This window comes from Pseudophryne corroboree, chromosome 3, assembly GCF_028390025.1.
Source record: "Pseudophryne corroboree isolate aPseCor3 chromosome 3, aPseCor3.hap2, whole genome shotgun sequence".
NCBI classification, from domain to species: Eukaryota; Metazoa; Chordata; class Amphibia; order Anura; family Myobatrachidae; genus Pseudophryne; species Pseudophryne corroboree.
The window spans coordinates 16,993,122-17,015,661 of record NC_086446.1 but is presented as its reverse complement, the minus strand read 5'-3'; the positions used below and the strand labels follow the sequence as shown (position 1 = coordinate 17,015,661).

At 48.7% G+C, this 22,540-nt stretch overlaps 1 protein-coding gene across 3 annotated transcripts in view; it reads right to left on the bottom strand.

The window, feature by feature from the left end:
• Window positions 1–3,533: 3,533 nt before the first annotated feature.
• Window positions 3,534–22,540, bottom strand: part of LOC135057012 (oocyte zinc finger protein XlCOF6.1-like) — a 109,145-nt gene continuing 90,138 nt past the window's right edge. For all 3 annotated transcript variants that reach the window (XM_063962872.1, XM_063962874.1, XM_063962873.1), the window contains exon 4: window positions 3,534–9,777. In XM_063962872.1, coding sequence (XP_063818942.1) covers window positions 8,885–9,777 — 893 coding nt within the window. In that variant the 3' untranslated portion in view covers window positions 3,534–8,884. The remainder of the gene's footprint in view (window positions 9,778–22,540) is intronic.

Sequence of the window (22,540 nt, the reverse complement as noted above, 5' to 3'; positions counted from 1 at the left end):
GTGAGCATCTACAAATTGTGATAAATTAGAAGTGAGGGATTTGTGAATTTTGGGTAAATGATAAAAAATAGGAGTGATAGGATAGGGACACACCAAAAATGTATATTCGTCTTCTGTAATCACGCCCTTTGTTTGAGCTTTAACCAACATGTCTCCATATTCCATCTGATAAAGGGGGATGGGGTCCCCAGATAAACATTTATAATGTTCCTCGTTGCATAACGGTCTGTTTCTGAAATATAATCTGAGCGATGTTGTATAATAATCCCAACCCCCTTATCATCTGGTTTTAGAACCAAGGAGTTAATATCTTTCAGCTCCTTAAGTGCCTTCCTCTCTGGTCTAGTTAAACTATTTTTAAACGACATAGGACAATGCTTCTTTTTGTTCTTATTCCTGCTCTTCTCCCCATCTTACACACCGATTTAAAATCCGTTAGTGTTTTATTGTAAAATAATGTGATTGCTGTGCTCTTCTGATTAATAAGAAAGAATTGTGACTTCTTAAATTTGGGTGTTTTTTTTCTGTAGACTGATTGATAGTTTGGTCAAATATAAGAACTTCATCTGTATTTTCTCTTAGTAATTGTTTGGGTGTTTGTAGTCCTTCCTGGTCAGTTTCATCTAGGATAATGGGAACACCCTCTTAATTTTGCCTTTCCAGACATTTGTAGGCAAAATATCTCTTTCTGCATAAATCTCGTTATTTTATTGAGAGTCAAAAATAGTTCAAATTTGGTTCTATGCTAGGGGCAAAATTAAGGCCCTTTTGAAGGAGTTTAATCTGATCATTAGTGAACGTGTGCGAAAATAAATTGTGTATGCCTGTGTTTACTTGTGCCTGGTCCACCTTGGTATTTTTGCCTCTACCTCTCCTTCTCTTGGTCTCTTTGGGGTGTGATTGGTTAGTGTTTCGCATGGATTCTGGTGAAAATATTTCTCCCTCTGAGGAAAATCCCTTAGGTGCAAGTTGATCCCCCTTGGGCTATGTTTGCACAAACATTATCCAGTATAGCTGACCGGATAATTCCAATTCCTGTAGCAGTGATCAGTTACACGATTAACACTTACATGCAGCTTCAAACCTGCAGTTTATCACTTCCAGCAGCAGTCTCTCAAAAGAAACAGGTTGATAAGTCAGTGGTAAGTAAATCTTCATCCTCACAGGCTACACGTTTCAGAAGAGGATTCATCGTAGGATGAAAACGGAGGATATAGCCGAGGTAATTAAGGCAATGAAAGGAATCTGCAGAGCCTGTGTTAAAAACCAAGGGACCAGTGTTTAAATGTCCCAAAACAGTTAAGACTGAGTCTCCTGGGTCAGATCAGCTGTCGAAAATCATGGAAGAGGCTTCGGCTACACCCAGTAAGTTCAGAATTCCATTTATCCTTTTCCAGCTGGGGATTGTTTAAAAAGGGAGGTGGTTCCCAAAGCAGATACGCATGTGTGATTCGATTAGTGTGAAAATCTACATTACCTCTTCCTTCAACTTCATTAAATGATGTCACGGGTAGGAGAGTGGACGGTTTTCTAAAAAACATTTTTTTCCCTGTCTGAGGCAGTCATTAGACCAGCCATGGCTTCAGCTTGAATGGCAAAGGCAGTAGCTGCCTGGGCGGATACACTGGAAGGGGATCTTTCACTGGCATCTAGAGAGCAAAAATCCCATATAGCACATATAAAACAGGCTGCGAGGTTCTTGGAAGAAGCAGCATTGGATATGGGTACAATTGCCTCCAGGGCATAAGCTACAATAGCTGCTCGCAGAGCAGTTTGGCTACTTACATGGAAAGCCAATTCAGAATCACTCCAACCTGTTTCTAGTTCAGAAGCCAAATGGGTCATTCCGCCCCATTCTTAAGGTACTGAACAAATACATTTGGGTACCTCAGTTTCATATGGAGACTTTACGTTCCATCATTTTGGCCATGGAGCCATCCAGGATGCTTACGTACATGTTCCTATAGCTCGGCCCAATCAATGCTATCTCAGGTTCATTATCCCCCACTACCATTTTTAGTTCCAGGCCCTACATTTTGGGTTAGCCACAGCCTCCAGAGTATTTACTGGTGGTAATGGCAATTTATCTTCGCCAGCCGGGTATAAGAATTTTTCCATACCTCGACGATCATTTAATCCTGGCAGTCTCAGGAATTGCTCCTGTATCATCTGCAACAGACAATAACTTGTCTGCAGAAGCATGGGTGGCTTATAAATTGGGCAAAATCGTATCTAGTTCCGTCACAGCAGATGACTCACTTGAGGGCTGTACTGGATTCAAGCCTTTAGAGCAGGGGTGGGGAACCTTTTTTCTACCAAGGGCCATTTGGATACTTATAAAATCCTTCAGGGGCCATACAAAAATAAGCCTGCCCCAGTCAGTAGTTATGCCCCCAGTAACTTGTTATGCCCGATTAGATTTGCACCCAGTCAGTTGTTATGCCCCATTAGATATGCCCACTGTCAGTTGTTTTGGCCCATTAGATATGCCCCATCAGTTATGCCCCCATTAGATATGCCCCATCAGTTATGCCCCATTAGATATGCCCCCTGTACTTATGCCCCATTAAATATGTCCCCTAGTAGCGCCGCTTACACACACACACACATTAAAAGAAAAAAAACCACACCACAATGCTCACCAGCCCTGCTCCTGCTTCCGGACCACTGCCCTCCCTCTCCTCGTAACTATGGGAGAGATGTCATGACGTCTCTCCCATAGCACAGCACAGCCACACATGTACACTGCCTGAGCCAGAAGCTGGAGCTCAGGAGTGAGCTTCTGCGTCCGGCTGCTCCTGAGGAGCGGGCGCCCGCTGGTGGTAAAATCTCAGCGGGCACACGGCATCTCCTCTCATTTAGGTGAGCCTGGCCGGGCCAGATCAAGTGGCTTTTAGGGCCTTATACGGCCCTCGGTTCTCCACCCCTGCTTTAGAGAGTAATTTTACCTTTGAACAAGATATCCAAAGTTCAGTCAAGGATTCAGGAGCTGCTACACAGTGAAAAGGAATCCATTCACGCAGCAATGCGTGTGGTGGGATTGATGGTGTCAACATCCGACATGGTGGAGTATGCACAGTTCCACTCGAGGCCTCTGCAGCATCTGATCCTTGCCAAATGGAATGGGTTGCATCAAATGATTAAAATGCATACTATGGTCCTTACAATGGAAGTAAGGAGGTAATTAGCCTGGTGGTTACAGACATCTTATCTGGACAAGGGGAGAGCCTTTTGGATATCATATTGGGAAATTCTGTCAACGGATGCCAGTCTCCAGGGCTGGGGAGCAGTGTCAGGAAGGTCCCCCCCCCCCCCCCCCAACGGGCAATGGACCAAGGAAGAAGGTTGCCTGCCAATAAATATATTGAAACTTTGGGCCATATACATGGCACTGATTCAGGTAAAGGACATCTTTCAGGGGGAAACCAGTTCAGATCCACTCGGATAATGCAATGGCAGTAACTGTTATGACTACTAAGCTTCTGTGTGTACACATGCAGGAGGAACCTGAAATGAGGTCAGGTGAAGCCAGGTGAAAATTAAACAAGGTTTATTGCAGTGAAAGAACCAGAAAGATATCAGCATACAGAGAATGGATCCTTGATAAACATGGAACAGAATGCAATATTCCCAGATGATAGTAATGGCTTGATATTTAACAGGGAGTATGATTATGCTTGAATTTAGATACAGTCCAGATTAATTGTAGAGGTGAAAATGAACATGAAGAAATCCAGGTTTAAACAAAGCAGAGGGAAAATAACATACCAAAATAAAGTAACCAGGCCGGGGTGGAAACAGACTGCAAATAATAATTCAGGAATGCAGATATTGCTCCAGCAGGGCAAGAAGTTTCATAACAAGGCATAGGTGAAATCAGGCTCCAGGAAATGTCTGAGATGCAGGTATGGCAGAAGCAGGACAGGATAACTGGAGAGAGCCTAGTCACAATCCACATGGAACCACAATGATCTGCACTTGAATGCTGGCGAGCTGGTGCTAAATAGCAGCACAAGGTGTTGGCCACAGCTGCTCACAATCAGGTAATCAACCTGCAGGGACAGAGTGTGCAACTGCCATTCAGACCTACGGCAGCAAGCGAGACCCCTAGAGGCAGGAATGAGATAATGCAAGGCAACACAAACACACAGACATTCCTAACAGTAACGTGCCTCAACCATCAAGGAGGAACTCGCAGCCAAAAATCTATGAAGGAGGTAAGTCACACACTAAGGTGGGCAGAACTTCATCATCCAGCCTTGTCCGCAGTGTTCATTCTGGGAGTCCTAAATTGGGAAGTGGATTTTCTCAGTTGACATGCTATTCAGGCAAGCAAATGGGCTCTACACCCAAAGGTCTTCCAGACCTTAGTCAATAGGTGGGGGATGCCAGAGATAGATCTCATGGAATCCCGTCAGAACAAAGTTCTCACGAACGGGTCAACAACAAAGGATCCCAGAGCGAACTTTGTGGATGCCCTGTTGGTGAGATGGGACTTTCAGCTGGCCTATGTGTTTCATCCAATCACCTTATTACCCACGATGGTGAGAAAGATAAAGCAAGGAAGGGGCACCGTGATACTAATAGCTCCGGCTTGGCCCAGAAGACATTGGTACACAGATCTGCAGGGGATGTCGATGGATGCTCCATTCGTACTTCCTCAATGTCCAGATCTAATGATGCAGGGTCCTTGTTATCACAGACATCTTTATCGACTGTCTTTGACGGCGTGGCTCTTGAGACCTTTATACTGAAGTCAAGAGGATTCTCACAACAGGTAATTCAAACGATGCTCAGAGCAAGGAAACCTTCCTCAGCTCGCATTTATTACCGAAATATGGCAAGCCTATATTCAATGGTGCAGTGAACGGAAAGTTGACCCTAGGTCTTCCAGAGTTGCCAGGGTCTTAACATTCCTTCAGGCAGGAATGGATAAAGGTTTAAATGTGGCTTCCTTGAGAGTGCAAGTGTCAGCATTGACTGTATGGTTCCAAAAGAAAATTGCCAACATACAGGATGTGTGCACTTTTTTACAGGGAATGCTGCGCATTCAACCTCTTTGTGTTCCTCCTACAGTGCCTTGGGACTTAAGTTTAGTCCTAAAGTCCCTTCAAGTTGTCCCATTTGAACCACTTAATAGAGTGGATCTTAAACGGTTGACAGCTAAAGTTCTCTTTCTACTGACTATGGCATCAGCTAGAAGACTGTCAGATTTAGGAACATTGTTATGTCGTCCCCCATTTCTGATTTTTTTATCCAGATAGAGCGGTTCTCAGAACTAAATCTGGGTATCTTTCTAAGGTGGTATCTAAATTCCACCTTAATAAAGAAATTGTAGTCCCAACTTTCCTGCAACTGGGCCTTTCTGCGGTAGATGCATCGCTGGATGTGGCCCATGCCATAAGGATCTACGTTGCTTGTACCAGAGCCATCAGAAAGACAGATTCTCTCTTCATTCTCTACAGATTTCACAAGAGAAGATGGCCTGCTGATAAGCACACACTGGCGAGGTGGCTTGGGATGACTATTTCAGAAGCATACTCTCGTGCTGATCTCCCTGTACCGGCTAATGTCTCTGCTCACTCTACACGTAAGGTAGGTTCTTCATGGGGAGCACAACATGGTGCTTCAGCAGAACAGATATGTAAGGCAACCACATGGTCTTCCATTAACACATTCATTAGACATTATGCCATGGATACCTTTGCCTCTCCAGACGCTGAATTCGGGTGAAGGATTCTCCTGTTCAATCAGGAGCATCCCCACCACTAAATTGCTTTGGGAAATCCTAATGTTATCTTGTGAATAACCAATGGACCCTGCCGGAGAAATATACGTTATGGTATGAACTTATCGTTGATAACGGTATTTCTCCTAAGTCCACAGGGATCCCACCCTGATTTGAGGATCCTTTTACTCACTAACCTCTTCCTTCTTGTACGGAAGGGTGTGCATGTGTGTTCTTCTCACCTGATTAGGGCTATGATGCTCCTGCCTTGAGCTTTGGTAAAACAACTGATTTGCCCGAGCCAGGAAGCGGGGATATATGGATGGGCCCGTTGCATGCTGGGAGGCTGAAAAGCTTTGACCGATTGGTGCAAATCCGCTGTTGCTTCATCATATCCCATTGTATCCTGTGGAACCTATGGACTTAGGAGAAATACTGCTATCAAGGGTAAGTTCTTACCATAACGTTGTCACGATCCGGGTATCTGGATGCCATTACTTGCCTTTTAGATGTCTCCTGAGGATGGCTCAGCGTTCCAAGGCCGGATCTCATCTGTGTTACTGATGTCCACACTCTGCATCTCCCTCCTGTCACTCTGAGACGCTGTCACAGCGGAGCCATGTTTGATCTCTGAATGGCGTCTTTCACCCTCCGCGGCCTCCACCGCCGTTCCTGTGTTTCCATATACAGGTTTGTCATGCCTGCCGCGGCCTCCGCTGTCATCCATATGTTCCAGTGTACAAGTTCAGTCTGGTGTTTCCTGTCCTCCGCGGCCGGCGCCGCCATTACTGCTGAATCTCCACATGGTTTTCCAAACTAACTTTCCCTCCAAGTGCTAACATGGGTGCAGCCATGTTGGTTTCAGTCACATGCCTCAGTCTCAACCAATCCGCTGCGCTGTTGAATCTGCATAATTGTTTAGCCAATGCCTGCCTTGCTGCAGGTATAAGTATCATGTGTCTGAACCAGGAAATCGTCAGTGCTTTGGTTGTCAAACCTAGTTCCAGTCTCTCTCTCCTGTGGTTGTTTCTCCAGGTTTCTAGCTCCTGTCTCCAGCCTCCACTAAGAGACCCGCACCTGCTTCCCATCTTGCGGTGCAGCCTAACTCTGCAGTCCTCCGTGATTGTTCCAGTTTCCAGCTACAAACCCATCTGCTTCCAGCGGTCAGCTTTCAGCAGTGTCTAGTCTTCTTAAAGTGCCGGTGTTGTTCCAGCGGATTCCTACCTACCAGCGGTATCCACAAACCATCGGTATCCACCTTTCATCTCTTCCTATATCCACGCTCCCTAGCATCATTCCACTACCTGGCTGATTCCATTCAGCATCCACTCCGTGTTTCCACCATCTGGCTGGTTCCATCCAGCATCCACAGCAGTCTGCTCAAACTACAGTGTTACCAGCTCCACCTGTTACACCTGCTGGCGTGTTCCTCGGCTACCCTCACTACTACAGACAGGCCAGGTAAGGACATTTCATTACTGGGACTTTAACACCTGTTCCTCATCCTACCAGTGTTCTGTGGCTCCTGCCAAGTTCTTAGTGATCCAGGAACTGTACCATTTCTTCACTGCTTATTCTCATCATTTACTGCTGTGTTAATACGGAGTTTTGTTAATAAACTTTTATTTGACTTTTTAACCTTGGTTGTCATGGTCACACCCTTGGGTTATCCTTCTACACAACACTTACATGTCCAGGGGTCTGATTAAACCTCCCAGGTTCAAATTTATCTCAGCCCCTACAACTGAGGCTTCCTCCTGTCAGCCTAGACCCTCAGTTGTGACAAACGTATATTTCTTCTGGCAATTGCTTCAGCTATAAGAGTATCCAATTTAGGGGCACTGTCGTGTCATCACCCATTTCTGGTATTTCATCCAGATCGGTTCTCCGAACCAAGTCTGGATATCTTCCTATGGTGGTCTCAAAGTTCCACCTTATTGAAGAAATAGTAGTTCCTGCCTTTCAATCACCGGATATCTCTGTGGATGATGCATCATTAGATGTAGTTCGTGCACAAGGGATCAACGTGGATCAGTGCCATCAGAAGAACAGACTCTCTCTTTGTTCTATACGGATTTCACATTAGGGGATGACCAATAAGCAAACATTGGCTAGATGGCTTCAGATGACTATCTCAGAAGCATACTTTCAAGCTGATCTCCGTATCCCGCTTGTCTCTGCCCATTGGATACATTCAGGAAGTCCTTCATGGGCAGCCCACCATGGTGCCTCAGCTGAGCAACTCTGTAAGGCAGCCACATGGTCTTCCATAAATACATTTATGAGGCATTATGCCTTTGATACCTTTGCCTCTCAGAAAGCTGCGTTTGGATGTCAGAATAGTGTGAACAAACAGAAAGATACACAGCGCTTAAACATATATATGGATTGTCACATAATTCAAAATTTAATATCACAAAAACACACAATTTTAAAATTCATAAATGAATATAGAAGCAGTCTCTATAAAAATAGTCCAGTTGTGCAGGCCAGTATATAGAGTCTCGAAAGTATCACCATGAGATGACTTACCAACTGGACCGTTAATATGCACTTGAATCAAGCAATTTGTCTAAAAAGTAATCCAGCAGTTCCGTGTTCCAATATTCGGAATCCAGATGGGTATCCGCTCGTATGGTCACGGCAACTGATGTTAATGGAATCCTGGTCCATAGATAGTGAGCTGGAGTGTATGACATTAAAGTTGTCCTTCAGGTGTTGGGTGGAATAAATCTGGCCCAAGTCAGTTCTATACACTGGCAGGATCTTAAGGCTGACGCATTTCGCTGTTCCTGGCAGGTATATCAAGCTTTGGTCCCTCTGCTTCCTGGTTCCCTTCACCCCCAATGCCTGCTGTGCTGCCGATCAATGCTTATTGGTAAGCCCGGTAGTACTCTCCACCAAGGCTGATGACATTAGTAGAAATGTGCAAAAAGAGCCTCTGCCTTCTCTGTGGACCCCTAGATGCTGCAGAAAGTAGGCACCAAAAACTGAAGTTGAGATGGTCGCGATGTTCCGACCATTGATGTTAATACAGATGTTCCATTTTTTTTTTTTATAAAATCGTATTGGATCTATCGTAAGTAGGTGTTCTTAAGCTAATTCAGTCATAAAAACAACAATTTGAATGTTTTTTGGAAAAAAAATATTTGTCAGTTATGGGGTTAATGGCTTCTCACCTGTGTGAATTCTCCTATGTCTTACAAGATTTGATTGCTGTGTAAAACATTTGCCACACTCAGTACACAGAAATGGTTTTTCCCCGGTATGACTTCTCTGATGTGTAACAAGATCTAATTTCTGTGTAAAACATTTCCCACACTCAGAACATAGAAATGGCTTCTCACCTGTGTGAATTCTCTGATGTCTAAAAAGATCTGATTTCTGTGTAAAACATTTCCCACACTCAGAACATGGCAATGATCTCTCACCTGTGTGACTTCTCTGATGTGTAACAAGATGTGATTTGTCTGTAAAACATTTCCCACACTCAGAGCATGCAAATGGTTTCTCACCTGTGTGATGTTTCTTATGTCTAACAAGATGTGAGTTATATGTAAACATTTTTCCACACTCAGAGCATTGATATGGCCTCTCACCTGTGTGAAGTTGCTTGTGTCTAAAAAGATGTGATATGCGTATAAAACACTTTCCGCATTCAGAACATGGAAATGGTTTCTCACCTGTGTGAGTTCTCTGATGTCTAACAAGATGTGATTTACGTGTAAAACATTTCCCACACTCAGAGCATGAAAATGGCTTCTCACCTGTCACAGCTGTGGTTTGTGTAAAACATTTGGAAGCTACAGAATCTGGAAATATTTTATCTACTGTAAGAGCTATAATAGATGGGCCAATATCAGCATTATCAGGAGAACACTGGTCATGGTTAGAGGAATCAGGTGACGTATCCACACTGTGATCTACTGGATAAAGAGTTGGGGTGATAGGGTTTTCTCCTGGAGAATCTTGTGTGATGTCATTATCTTCTATTTCACAGTCTGGAGATAAAATAAGATGATCCTCTGAGATATTCCTGTTACATCCATCTGATGGGAATAAATAGGATTTTAATTACCTACCGGTAAATCCTTTTCTCATAGTCCGTAGAGGATGCTGGGGTCCAATTTAGTACCATGGGGTATAGACGTATCCACGAGGAGCCATGGGCACTTTAAGAGTTTAAGAGTGTGGGCTGGCTCCTCCCTCTATGCCCCACCTACCAGACTCAGTCTAGAAACTGTGCCCGAGGAGACGGACATACTTCGAGAGTAGGAAATACACAGATCGTGATAAAGGAAAGCCAAGCTAACCAACTTGGAACGATTCAGCAATGGCTGAACCAACAAACTGAACCAAGTAACAATGCAAGAATACGAAGCACTGGGCGGGCGCCAAGTATCCTCTACGGACTGTTGCCAGCAGCCTTCCTGTAGCCCAATGACTATTAAAACAAAAAAAAACCGAAGGAGACTCCTCAGGAGCTCCCCTAGCTGTGACCGGCTCCTTCGGCACATTTTCTGATCCGAGTCTGGTAGGAGGGGCATAGAGGGAGGAGCCAGCCCACACTATCAAACTCTTAAAGTGCCTGTAGCTCCTAGTGGACTCATCTATACCTCATGATATTAAGTGGATCCCAGCATCCTCTAGGACGTAATAGAAATAGAAATATGGAAATATGAATACTTGCATTTTTTAATAGACACAACAGTGGGCAGGTCTGCAAAGTAAGAGCACAGCATTGTATACACAGGGCAGGATATCACACAGGTTTAATGAGGCATAACTATAAGGAAGGACGAGGCTGAGGCGCTATACATCATATAACTGAAAGTCTGTCTGATTGTCTGATTGAGGTAAACTCCGAAACCACTGAACAAATTGCGATGCGGTTTTCAGCACTGTGTAGGTAATTTCCCCAGACTGGTGTTAGGCTATGTATTATCAAGATCAATCATAAATGGGCTGTGGGCGGAGACTATATATAAAGGTGTGTTATAATAACAGAAACCATCTAACATGATTGGACACAAAAGATCACGAGGATACAGGCATCAGCAACGTGACATAAGTGTGCAGGACAGGACAGGGCTGAGGGGTACTATATATACTGCACACAGGTACCCGGGTACAGGCATCAGTAACGTGACATCAGTGTGCAGGACAGGACAGGGCTGAGGAGTACTATATATATATATATATACTGCACACAGGTACCCGGGTACAGGCATCAGTAATGTGACATCAGCGTGCAGGACAGGACAGGGCTGGGGGGTACTATATATACTGCACACAGGTACAGGCATCAGCAACGTGACATCAGCATGCAGGACAGGGCTTTAGGGTACTATATATATACTGCACACAAGTACCCGGGTACAGGCATCAGTAACGTGACATCAGCGTGCAGGACAGGACAGGGCTGAGGGGTACTATATATACTGCACACAGGTACCCGGGTACAGACATCAGTAACGTGACATCAACGTGCAGGACAGGACAGGGCTGAGGGGTACTATATATACTGCACACAGGTACCCGGGTACAGGCATCAGTAACGTGACATCAGTGTGCAGGACAGGACAGGGCTGAGGGGTACTATATATATATACTGCACACAGGTACCCGGGTACAGGCATCAGTAATGTGACATCAGTGTGCAGGACAGGACAGGGCTGAGGGGTACTATATATATATACTGCACACAGGTACCCGGGTACAGGCATCAGTAATGTGACATCAGCGTGCAGGACAGGACAGGGCTGGGGGGTACTATATATACTGCACACAGGTACCCGGGTACAGGCATCAGCAACGTGACATCAGCATGCAGGACAGGGCTTTAGGGTACTATATATATACTGCACACAGGTACCCAGTGATCGCGCTGAGGCCAAAAAAAAGTGGGTCCCAGGGACCCCTCACTTTTAAAAATTGGAGTCCTACCGGTCCTTTTCTGGGTCCCATCGGAATGAAGGTTTTTATTAATCTTAATCTTGTTGCAAGGTGGAGGGATGGGGGGGGGGGGGGGGTGACAGTGCTGCTGGGCTGTGTAGCATGCAGGACATCCTGCACCAGAGCTGTAACTAGACATTTTGGTGCCCCTTGGCAGAAAGTGAATCGGTTCTCCATCTCCTAGAACCTTAAGAATAGACAGTGCGCGCCGAAGGCGCGCGCAAAAAATTAGGGGCGTGGCTTAATGGAGAAGGGGCGTGGCCACATAATAGTACCAATTCACATTATACCACACAGTAGTGCCGCTTATACACATTGCACCAGGTAGAACCTCCTATACACACTGCACCAGGTAGAGCACGTTATACATATTGCTCCAGGTAAAGCACGTTATTAGCACCAGGCAGAGCACGTTATTAGTGCCAAGCAGAGCACGCTATATACTTAGCGCCAGGCAGAGCATATTATACATATTGCACCAGGTAGCTGACAATATGCACATTGCGCCAGGTAGAGCACGTTTCACACACTGCGCCAGGTAGAGCACATTACACACACTGAGCCAGTCAGAGCACGTTATACACACTGAGCCAGGTAGAGCACGTTATACACACTGAGCCAGCCAGAGCACATTATACACACTGAGCCAGGTAGAGCACGTTATACACACTGAGCCAGGTAGAGCACGTTATACACACTGAGAAAGCCAGAGCACGTTATACACACTGCGCCAGGTAGGCACGTTATACACACCGAGCCAGGTAGAGCACGTTATACACACCGCGCCAGGTAGAGCACGTTATACACACTGAGCCAGATAGAGCACGTTATACACACTGAGCAAGATAGAGCACGTTATACACACTGAGCAAGATAGAGCACGTTATACACATTGCGCCAGGTAGAGCACGTTATACACACTGCGCCAGGTAGAGCACGTTATACACACTGCGCCAGGTAGAGCACGTTATACACACTGCGCCAGGTAGAGCACGTTATACACACTGCGCCAGGTAGAGCACGTTATACACACTGCGCCAGGTAGAGCACGTTATACACACTGCGCCAGGTAGAGCACGTTATACACACTGCGCCAGGTAGAGCACGTTATACACACCGCGCCAGGTAGAGCACGTTATACACACTGAGCCAGGCAGAGCACGTTATACACATCGCCACACATTGCGCCAGGCAGAGCACGTTATACACATTGCGCCAAGCAGAGCACGTTATACACATTGCGCCAGGCAGAGCACTGAACAGTTATATGATAAAAAAAACGGACAACATTATGAAATAATACATTTTCTATATGTAATGGGTTTATGGTGCCGCTATAATAGGAGCCCCGGACTGGATTTAGACACTACAGTGTTGTGGGGGAGGGAGGGGTGAGAGGGTGACAATGCTGCTGGGCTGTTGTCATATCGGAAGTATGCGTTCAGGATCCCGGCAGTCGGGATCCCAGCAGCCGTAATACCGACGCCGGAATCCTGACAGCCGCCAGAATACAGACGCTGGCATCCCGAGGAGATCAGGATCCCGGCAACGATATCCTGACAGTCAGGATCCTGAAGTTAAGTATGCACTGCCGCCACAGGTTTAGCGTGCGGGAGGGGGGGGGGGGGTTAGGATATGGTGTTGGGGAGGTTAGGGTTAGGCTGCAGAGAGGGGGATAAGTGTTAGGCACTAAGGGGGTTTAGGCTGTGGGAAAAGGAGGGTTAGGGGTGGGAGGTTAGGGCACCCTCTGCACCCTTGTCGGCATTGCTGTGATTGGGATGCTGGTGTCGGTATACTGAATGCCGGCATCCTGACCGCCGACTTCGGACACTTGGTACAACCACTGGATTCGAGTCATGCTGCCGGTAATTAATGTGCTGAGTGATCAACTTCAGTGACACTCACTGTGCTGGCTGTCTTTACAGTAACCAGCAGCAACCAGCAGTAACCAACAGCAACCAGCAGTAACCAACAAAGACAGCCAGTACAGTGAGTGTCACTGAAGTTGATCACTCAGAACATTAATTACAGACAGCATGACTCGAATCTAGTGGTTGTACCCAGTGTCCTCTATGCTGCACAGACCAGTAGCATCTCACCCCCACCCCATGCAACATTTTTGTGGTGTTTTACACCTGTTTGCCGGCGCAATGCAGCCCCCATCTCCGCCTTCTCACCGATATGAGCAGCGCCCAGCCGCCACCGCAAGTCCAGCTCACCCTTCCTGAGTGTCACGGCACTTACAGTCCGTGGTCACCGGCGTTCACTTTCCCGCGCGGCAGAGTGTATCGCGCCGCAGAGCCGTCCTCGCACTCTGTCCGGGGGTGGGGGAGGAGGAGAGGGAGGAGGAGCACGCCGCCGCAAGAGGACTGGTAAGGCTCTGCCTCCGTCCTCTATTACAGGAAGCTAAAGAAACAGCTTCAGCGGAGCGCGTCCCCGGGGACCCACAGAGTTTACAAAAGTGAGTCCCCGGACAACAGACCTGGGTAAAATACGCGCTATAGCGCGTATTTGCGAACACTGGTACCCGGGTACAGGCATCAGTAACGTGACATCAGCGTGCAGGACAGGACAGGGCTGAGGGGTACTATATATACTGCACACAGGTACCCGGGTACAGACATCAGCAACGTGACATCAGCGTGCAGGACAGGACAGGGCTGAGGGGTACTATATATACTGCACACAGGTACCCGGGTACAGATATCAGCAACGTGACATCAGCGTGCAGGACAGGACAGGGCTGAGGGGTACTATATATACTGCACACAGGTACCCGGGTACAGGCATCAGTAACGTGACATCAGCGTGCAGGACAGGACAGGGCTGAGGGGTACTATATATATACTGCACACAGGTACCCGGGTACAGGCATCAGTAACGTGACATCAGCGTGCAGGACAGGGCTGAGGGGTACTATATATACTGCACACAGGTACCCGGGTACAAGCATCAGTAACGTGATATCAGCGTGCAGGACAGGACAGGGACGAGGGGTACTATATATACTGCACACAGGTACCCGGATACAGGCATCAGTAACGTGACATCAGCGTGCAGGACAGGACAGGGCTGAGGGGTACTATATATATATATATATACTGCACACAGGCACCGGGTACAGGCATCAGTAACGTGACATCAGCGTGCAGGACAGGACAGGGCTGAGGGGTACTATATATACTGCACACAGGTACCCGGGTACAGGCATCAGTAACGTGACATCAGCGTGCAGGACAGGACAGGGCTGAGGGGTACTATATATACTGCACACAGGTACCCGGGTACAGGCATCAGTAACGTGACATCAGCGTGCAGGACAGGGCTGAGGGGTACTATATATACTGCACACAGGTACCCGGGTACAGGCATCAGTAACGTGACATCAGCGTGCAGGACAGGACAGGGCTGAGGGGTACTATATATACTGCACACAGGTACCCGGGTACAGGCATCAGTAACGTGACATCAGCGTGCAGGACAGGGCTGAGGGGTACTATATATACTGCACACAGGTACCCGGGTACAGGCATCAGTAACGTGATATCAGCGTGCAGGACAGGACAGGGATGAGGGGTACTATACTGCACACAGGTACCCGGGTACAGACATCAGTAACGTGACATCAGCGTGCAGGACAGGACAGGGCTGAGGGGTACTATATATACTGCACACAGGTACCCGGGTACAGGCATCAGTAACGTGACATCAGCGTGCAGGACAGGACAGGGCTGAGGGATACTATATATACTGCACACAGGTACCCGGGTACAGGCATCAGTAACGTGACATCAGCGTGCAGGAAAGGACAGGGCTGAGGGGTACTATATATACTGCACACAGGTACCCGGGTACAGGCATCAGTAACGTGACATCAGCGTGCAGGACAGGACTGAGGGGTACTATATATACTGCACACAGGTACCCGGGTACAGGCATCAGTAACGTGACATCAGCGTGCAGGACAGGACAGGACTGAGGGGTACTAGATATACTGCACACAGGTACCCGGATACAGGCATCAGTAATGTGACATCAGCGTGCAGGACAGGACAGGGCTGAGGGGTACTATATATACTGCACACAGGTACCCGGGTACAGGCATCAGTAACGTGACATCAGCGTGCAGGACAGGGCTGAGGGGTACTATAAATACTGCACACAGGTACCCGGGTACAGGCATCAGTAACGTGATATCAGCGTGCAGGACAGGACAGGGCTGAGGGGTACTATATATACTGCACACAGGTACCCGGGTACAGGCATCAGTAACGTGATATCAGCGTGCAGGACAGAACAGGGATGAGGGGTACTATATATACTGCACACAGGCACCGGGTACAGGCATCAGTAACGTGACATCAGCGTGCAGGACAGGACAGGGCTGAGGGGTACTATATATACTGCACACAGGTACCCGGGTACAGGCATCAGTAACGTGACATCAGCGTGCAGGACAGGGCTGAGGGGTACTATATATACTGCACACAGGTACCCGGGTACAGGCATCAGTAACGTGACATCAGCGTGCAGGACAGGACAGGGCTGAGGGGTACTATATATATATATATATATATATATATATATATATACTGCACACAGGCACCGGGTACAGGCATCAGTAACGTGACATCAGCGTGCAGGACAGGACAGGGCTGAGGGGTACTATATATACTGCACACAGGTACCCGGGTACAGGCATCAGTAACGTGATATCAGCGTGCAGGACAGGACAGGGATGAGGGGTACTATATATACTGCACACAGGCACCGGGTACAGGCATCAGTAACGTGACATCAGCGTGCAGGACAGGACAGGGCTGAGGGGTACTATATATACTGCACACAGGTACCCGGGTACAGGCATCAGTAACGTGACATCAGCGTGCAGGACAGGGCTGAGGGGTACTATATATACTGCACACAGGTACCCGGGTACAGGCATCAGTAACGTGATATCAGCGTGCAGGACAGGACAGGGCTGAGGGGTACTATATATACTGCACACAGGTACCCGGGTACAGGCATCAGTAACGTGATATCAGCGTGCAGGACAGGACAGGGATGAGGGGTACTATATATACTGCACACAGGCACTGGGTACAGGCATCAGTAACGTGACATCAGCGTGCAGGACAGGACAGGGCTGAGGGGTACTATATATACTGCACACAGGTACCCGGGTACAGGCATCAGTAACGTGACATCAGCGTGCAGGACAGGGCTGAGGGGTACTATATATACTGCACACAGGTACCCGGGTACAGGCATCAGTAACGTGACATCAGCGTGCAGGACAGGGCTGAGGGGTACTATATATACTGCACACAGTTACCCGGGTACAGGCATCAGTAACGTGACATCAGCGTGCAGGACAGGACAGAGCTGAGGGGTACTATATATACTGCACACAGGTACCCGGGTACAGGCATCAGTAACGTGACATCAGCGTGCAGGACAGGACAGGGCTGAGGGGTACTATATATACTGCACACAGGCACCGGGTACAGGCATCAGTAACGTGACATCAGCATGCAGGACAGGGCAGGGATGAGGGGTACTATATATACTGCACACAGGTACCCGGGTACAGGCATCAGTAACGTGACATCAGCGTGCAGGACAGGGCTGAGGGGTACTATATATACTGCACACAGGTACCCGGGTACAGGCATCAGTAACGTGACATCAGCGTGCAGGACAGGGCTGAGGGGTACAAGATATACTGCACACAGGTACCCGGGTACAGGCATCAGTAACGTGATATCAGCGTGCAGGACAGGACAGGGCTGAGGGGTACTATATATACTGCACACAGGTACCCGGGTACAGGCATCAGTAACGTGATATCAGCGTGCAGGACAGGACAGGGATGAGGGGTACTATATATACTGCACACAGGTACCCGGGTACAGGCATCAGTAACGTGACATCAGCGTGCAGGACAGGACAGGGCTGAGGGGTACTATATATACTGCACACAGGCACCGGGTACAGGCATCAGTAACGTGACATCAGCGTGCAGGACAGGACAGGGCTGAGGGGTACTATATATACTGCACACAGGTACCCGGGTACAGGCATCAGTAACGTGACATCAGCGTGCAGGACAGGGCTGAGGGGTACAATATATACTGCACACAGGTACCCGGGTACAGGCATCAGTAACGTGACATTAGCGTGCAGGACAGGACAGGGCTGAGGGGTACTATATATACTACACACAGGTACCCGGGTACAGGCATCAGCAACGTGACATCAGCGTGCAGGACAGGCCAGGGATGAGGGGTACTATATATACTGTACACAGGTACCCGGGTACAGGCATCAGTAACGTGACATCAGTGTGCAGGACAGGACAGGACTGAGGGGTACTATATATACTGCACACAGGTACCCAGGTACAGGCATCAGCAACGTGACATCAGCGTGCAGGACAGGACAGGGATGAGGGATACTATATATACTGCACACAGGTACCCGGGTACAGGCATCAGTAACGTGACATCAGCGTGCAGGACAGAACAGGGCTGAGGGGTACTATATATACTGCACACAGGTACCCGGGTACAGGCATCAGTAACGTGACATCAGCATGCAGTATAGGGCTGAGGGGTACTATATATACTGCACACAGGCACCCGGGTACAGGCATCAGCAACGTGACATCAGCGTGCAGGACAGGACAGGGCTGAGGGGTACTATATATACTACACACAGGTACCCGGGTACAGGCATCAGTAACGTGACATCAGCGTGCAGGACAGGCCAGGGATGAGGGGTACTATATATACTGCACACAGGTACCCGGGTACAGGCATCAGTAACGTGACATCAGCGTGCAGGACAGGACAGGACTGAGGGGTACTATATATACTGCACACAGGTACACGGGTACAGGCATCAGTAACGTGACATCAGCGTGCAGGACAGGACAGGGCTGAGGGGTACTATATATACTGCACACAGGTACACGGGTACAGGCATCAGTAACGTGACATCAGCGTGCAGGACAGGACAGGGCTGAGGGGTACTATATATACTACACACAGGTACCCGGGTACAGGCATCAGCAACGTGACATCAGCGTGCAGGACAGGACAGGACTGAGGGGTACTATATATACTGCACACAGGTACCCGGGTACAGACATCAGTAACGTGACATCAGCGTGTAGGACAGGACAGGGCTGAGGGGTACTATATATACTGCACACAGGTACCCGGGTACAGGCATCAGTAACGTGACATCAGCGCGCAGGACAGGGCTGAGGGGTACTATATATACTGCACACAGGTACCCGGGTACAGGCATCAGTAACGTGACATTAGCGTGCAGGACAGGACAGGGCTGAAGGGTACTATATATACTACACACAGGTACCCGGGTACAGGCATCAGTAACGTGACATCAGCGTGCAGGACAGGGCTGAGGGGTACTATATATACTGCACGCAGGTACCCGGGTACAGGCATCAGTAACATGATATCAGCGTGCAGGACAGGACAGGGCTGAGGGGTACTATATATACTGCACACAGGTACCCGGGTACAGGCATCAGCAACGTGACATCAGCGCGCAGGACAGGGATGAGGGGTACTATATATACTAAACACAGGTACCCGGGTACAGGCATCAGCAACGTGACATCAGCGCGCAGGACAGGGCTGAGGGGTACTATATATACTGCACACAGGTACCCGGGTACAGGCATCAGCAACGTGACATCAGCGCGCAGGACAGGACATGGCTGAGGGGTACTATATATACTGCACACAGGTACCCGGGTACAGGCATCAGTAACGTGACATCAGCGTGCAGGACAGGGCTGAGGGGTACTATATATACTGCACACAGGTACCCGGATACAGGCATCAGTAACGTGACATCAGCGTGCAGGATAGGACAGGGCTGAGGGGTACTATATAGACTGCACATAGGTACCCGGGTACAGGCATCAGTAACGTGACATCAGCGTGCAGGACAGGACAGGGCTGAGGGGTACTATATATACTGCACACAGGTACCCGGGTACAGACATCAGTAACGTGACATCAGCGTGCAGGACAGGACAGGGCTGAGGGGTACTATATATACTACACACAGGTACCCGGGTACAGGCATCAGCAAAGTGACATCAGCGTGCAGGACAGGACAGGACTGAGGGGTACTATATATACTGCACACAGGTACCCGGGTACAGACATCAGTAACGTGACATCAGCGTGTAGGACAGGACAGGGCTGAGGGGTACTATATATACTGCACACAGGTACCCGGGTACAGGCATCAGTAACGTGACATCAGCGCGCAGGACAGGGCTGAGGGGTACTATATATACTGCACACAGGTACCCGGGTACAGGCATCAGTAACGTGACATCAGCGTGCAGGACAGGACAGGGCTGAAGGGTACTATATATACTACACACAGGTACCCGGGTACAGGCATCAGTAACGTGACATCAGCGTGCAGGACAGGACAGGGCTGAGGGGTACTATATATACTGCACACAGGTACCTGGGTACAGGCATCAGTAACATGATATCAGCGTGCAGGACAGGACAGGGCTGAGGGGTACTATATATACTGCACACAGGTACCCGGGTACAGGCATCAGCAACGCGACATCAGCGCGCAGGACAGGACAGGGATGAGGGGTACTATATATACTAAACACAGGTACCCGGGTACAGGCATCAGTAACGTGACATCAGCGTGCAGGACAGGGCTGAGGGGTACTATATATACTGCACACAGGTACCCGGGTACAGGCATCAGTAATGTGACATCAGCGTGCAGGACAGGACAGGGATGAGGGGTACTATATATACTGCACATAGGTACCCGGGTACAGGTATCAGTAACGTGACATGAGCGTGCAGGACAGGGCTGAGGGGTACTATATATATTGCACACAGGTACCCGGATACAGGCATCAGTAACGTGACATGAGCGTGCAGGACAGGGCTGAGGGGTACTATATATACTGCACACAGGTACCCGGGTACAGGCATCAGTAATGTGACATCAGCGTGCAGGACAGGACAGGGCTGAGGGGTACTATATATACTACACACAGGTACCCGGGTACAGGAATCAGTAACGTGACATCAGCGTGCAGGACAGGACAGGGCTGAGGGGTACTATATATACTGCACATAGGTACCCGGGTACAGGTATCAGCAACGTGACATCAGCGTGCAGGACAGGACAGGGCTGAGGGGTACTATATATACTGCACACAGGCACCGGGTACAGGCATCAGTAACGTGACATCAGCGTGCAGGACAGGGCTGAGGGGTACTATATATACTGCACACAGGTACCCGGATACAGGCATCAGTAACGTGACATCAGCGTGCAGGACAGGACAGGGCTGAGGGGTACTATATATACTACACACAGGTACCCGGGTACAGGCATCAGTAACGTGACATCAGCGTGCAGGACAGGACAGGGCTGAGGGGTACTATATATACTGCACATAGGTACCCGGGTACAGGCATCAGCAACGTGACATCAGCGTGCAGGACAGGGCAGAGGGGTACTATATATACTGCACATAGGTACCCGGGTACAGGTATCAGCAACGTGACATCAGCGTGCAGGACAGGACAGGGCTGAGGGGTACTATATATACTGCACACAGGCACCGGGTACAGGCATCAGTAACGTGACATCAGCGTGCAGGACAGGGATGAGGGGTACTATATATACTGCACACAGGTACCCGGGTACAGACATCAGTAACGTGACATCAGCATGCAGGACAGGACAGGGCTGAGGGGTACTATATATACTGCACACAGGTACCCGGGTACAGGCATCAGTAACGTGACATCAGCGTGTAGGACAGGGCTGAGGGGTACTATATATACTGCACACAGGTACCCGGGTACAGGCATCAGTAACGTGACATCAGCGTGCAGGACAGGACAGGGATGAGGGGTACTATATATACTGCACATAGGTACCCGGGTACAGGTATCAGTAACGTGACATGAGCGTGCAGGACAGGGCTGAGGGGTACTATATATACTGCACACAGGTACCCGGATACAGGCATCAGTAACGTGACATGAGCGTGCAGGACAGGGCTGAGGGGTACTATATATACTGCACACAGGTACCTGGGTACAGGCATCAGTAACGTGACATCAGCGTGCAGGACAGGACAGGGCTGAGGGGTACTATATATACTACACACAGGTACCCGGGTACAGGCATCAGTAACGTGACATCAGCGTGCAGGACAGGACAGGGCTGAGGGGTACTATATATACTGCACACAGGCACCGGGTACAGGCATCAGTAACGTGACATCAGCGTGCAGGACAGGACAGGGCTGAGGGGTACTATATATACTGCACATAGGTACCCGGGTACAGGTATCAGCAACGTGACATCAGCGTGCAGGACAGGACAGGGCTGAGGGGTACTATATATACTGCACACAGGTACCCGGGTACAGGCATCAGTAACGTGACATCAGCGTGCAGGACTGGACAGGGCTGAGGGGTACTATATATACTGCACACAGGTACCCGGGTACAGGCATCAGCAACGTGACATCAGCGTGCAGGACAGGACAGGGCTGAGGGGTACTATATATACTACACACAGGTACCCGGGTACAGGCATCAGTAACGTGACATCAGCGTGCAGGACAGGACAGGGCTGAGGGGTACTATATATACTGCACATAGGTACCCGGGTACAGGTATCAGCAACGTGACATCAGCGTGCAGGACAGGGCAGGGCTGAGGGGTACTATATATACTGCACATAGGTACCCGGGTACAGGTATCAGCAACGTGACATCAGCGTGCAGGACAGGACAGGGCTGAGGGGTAC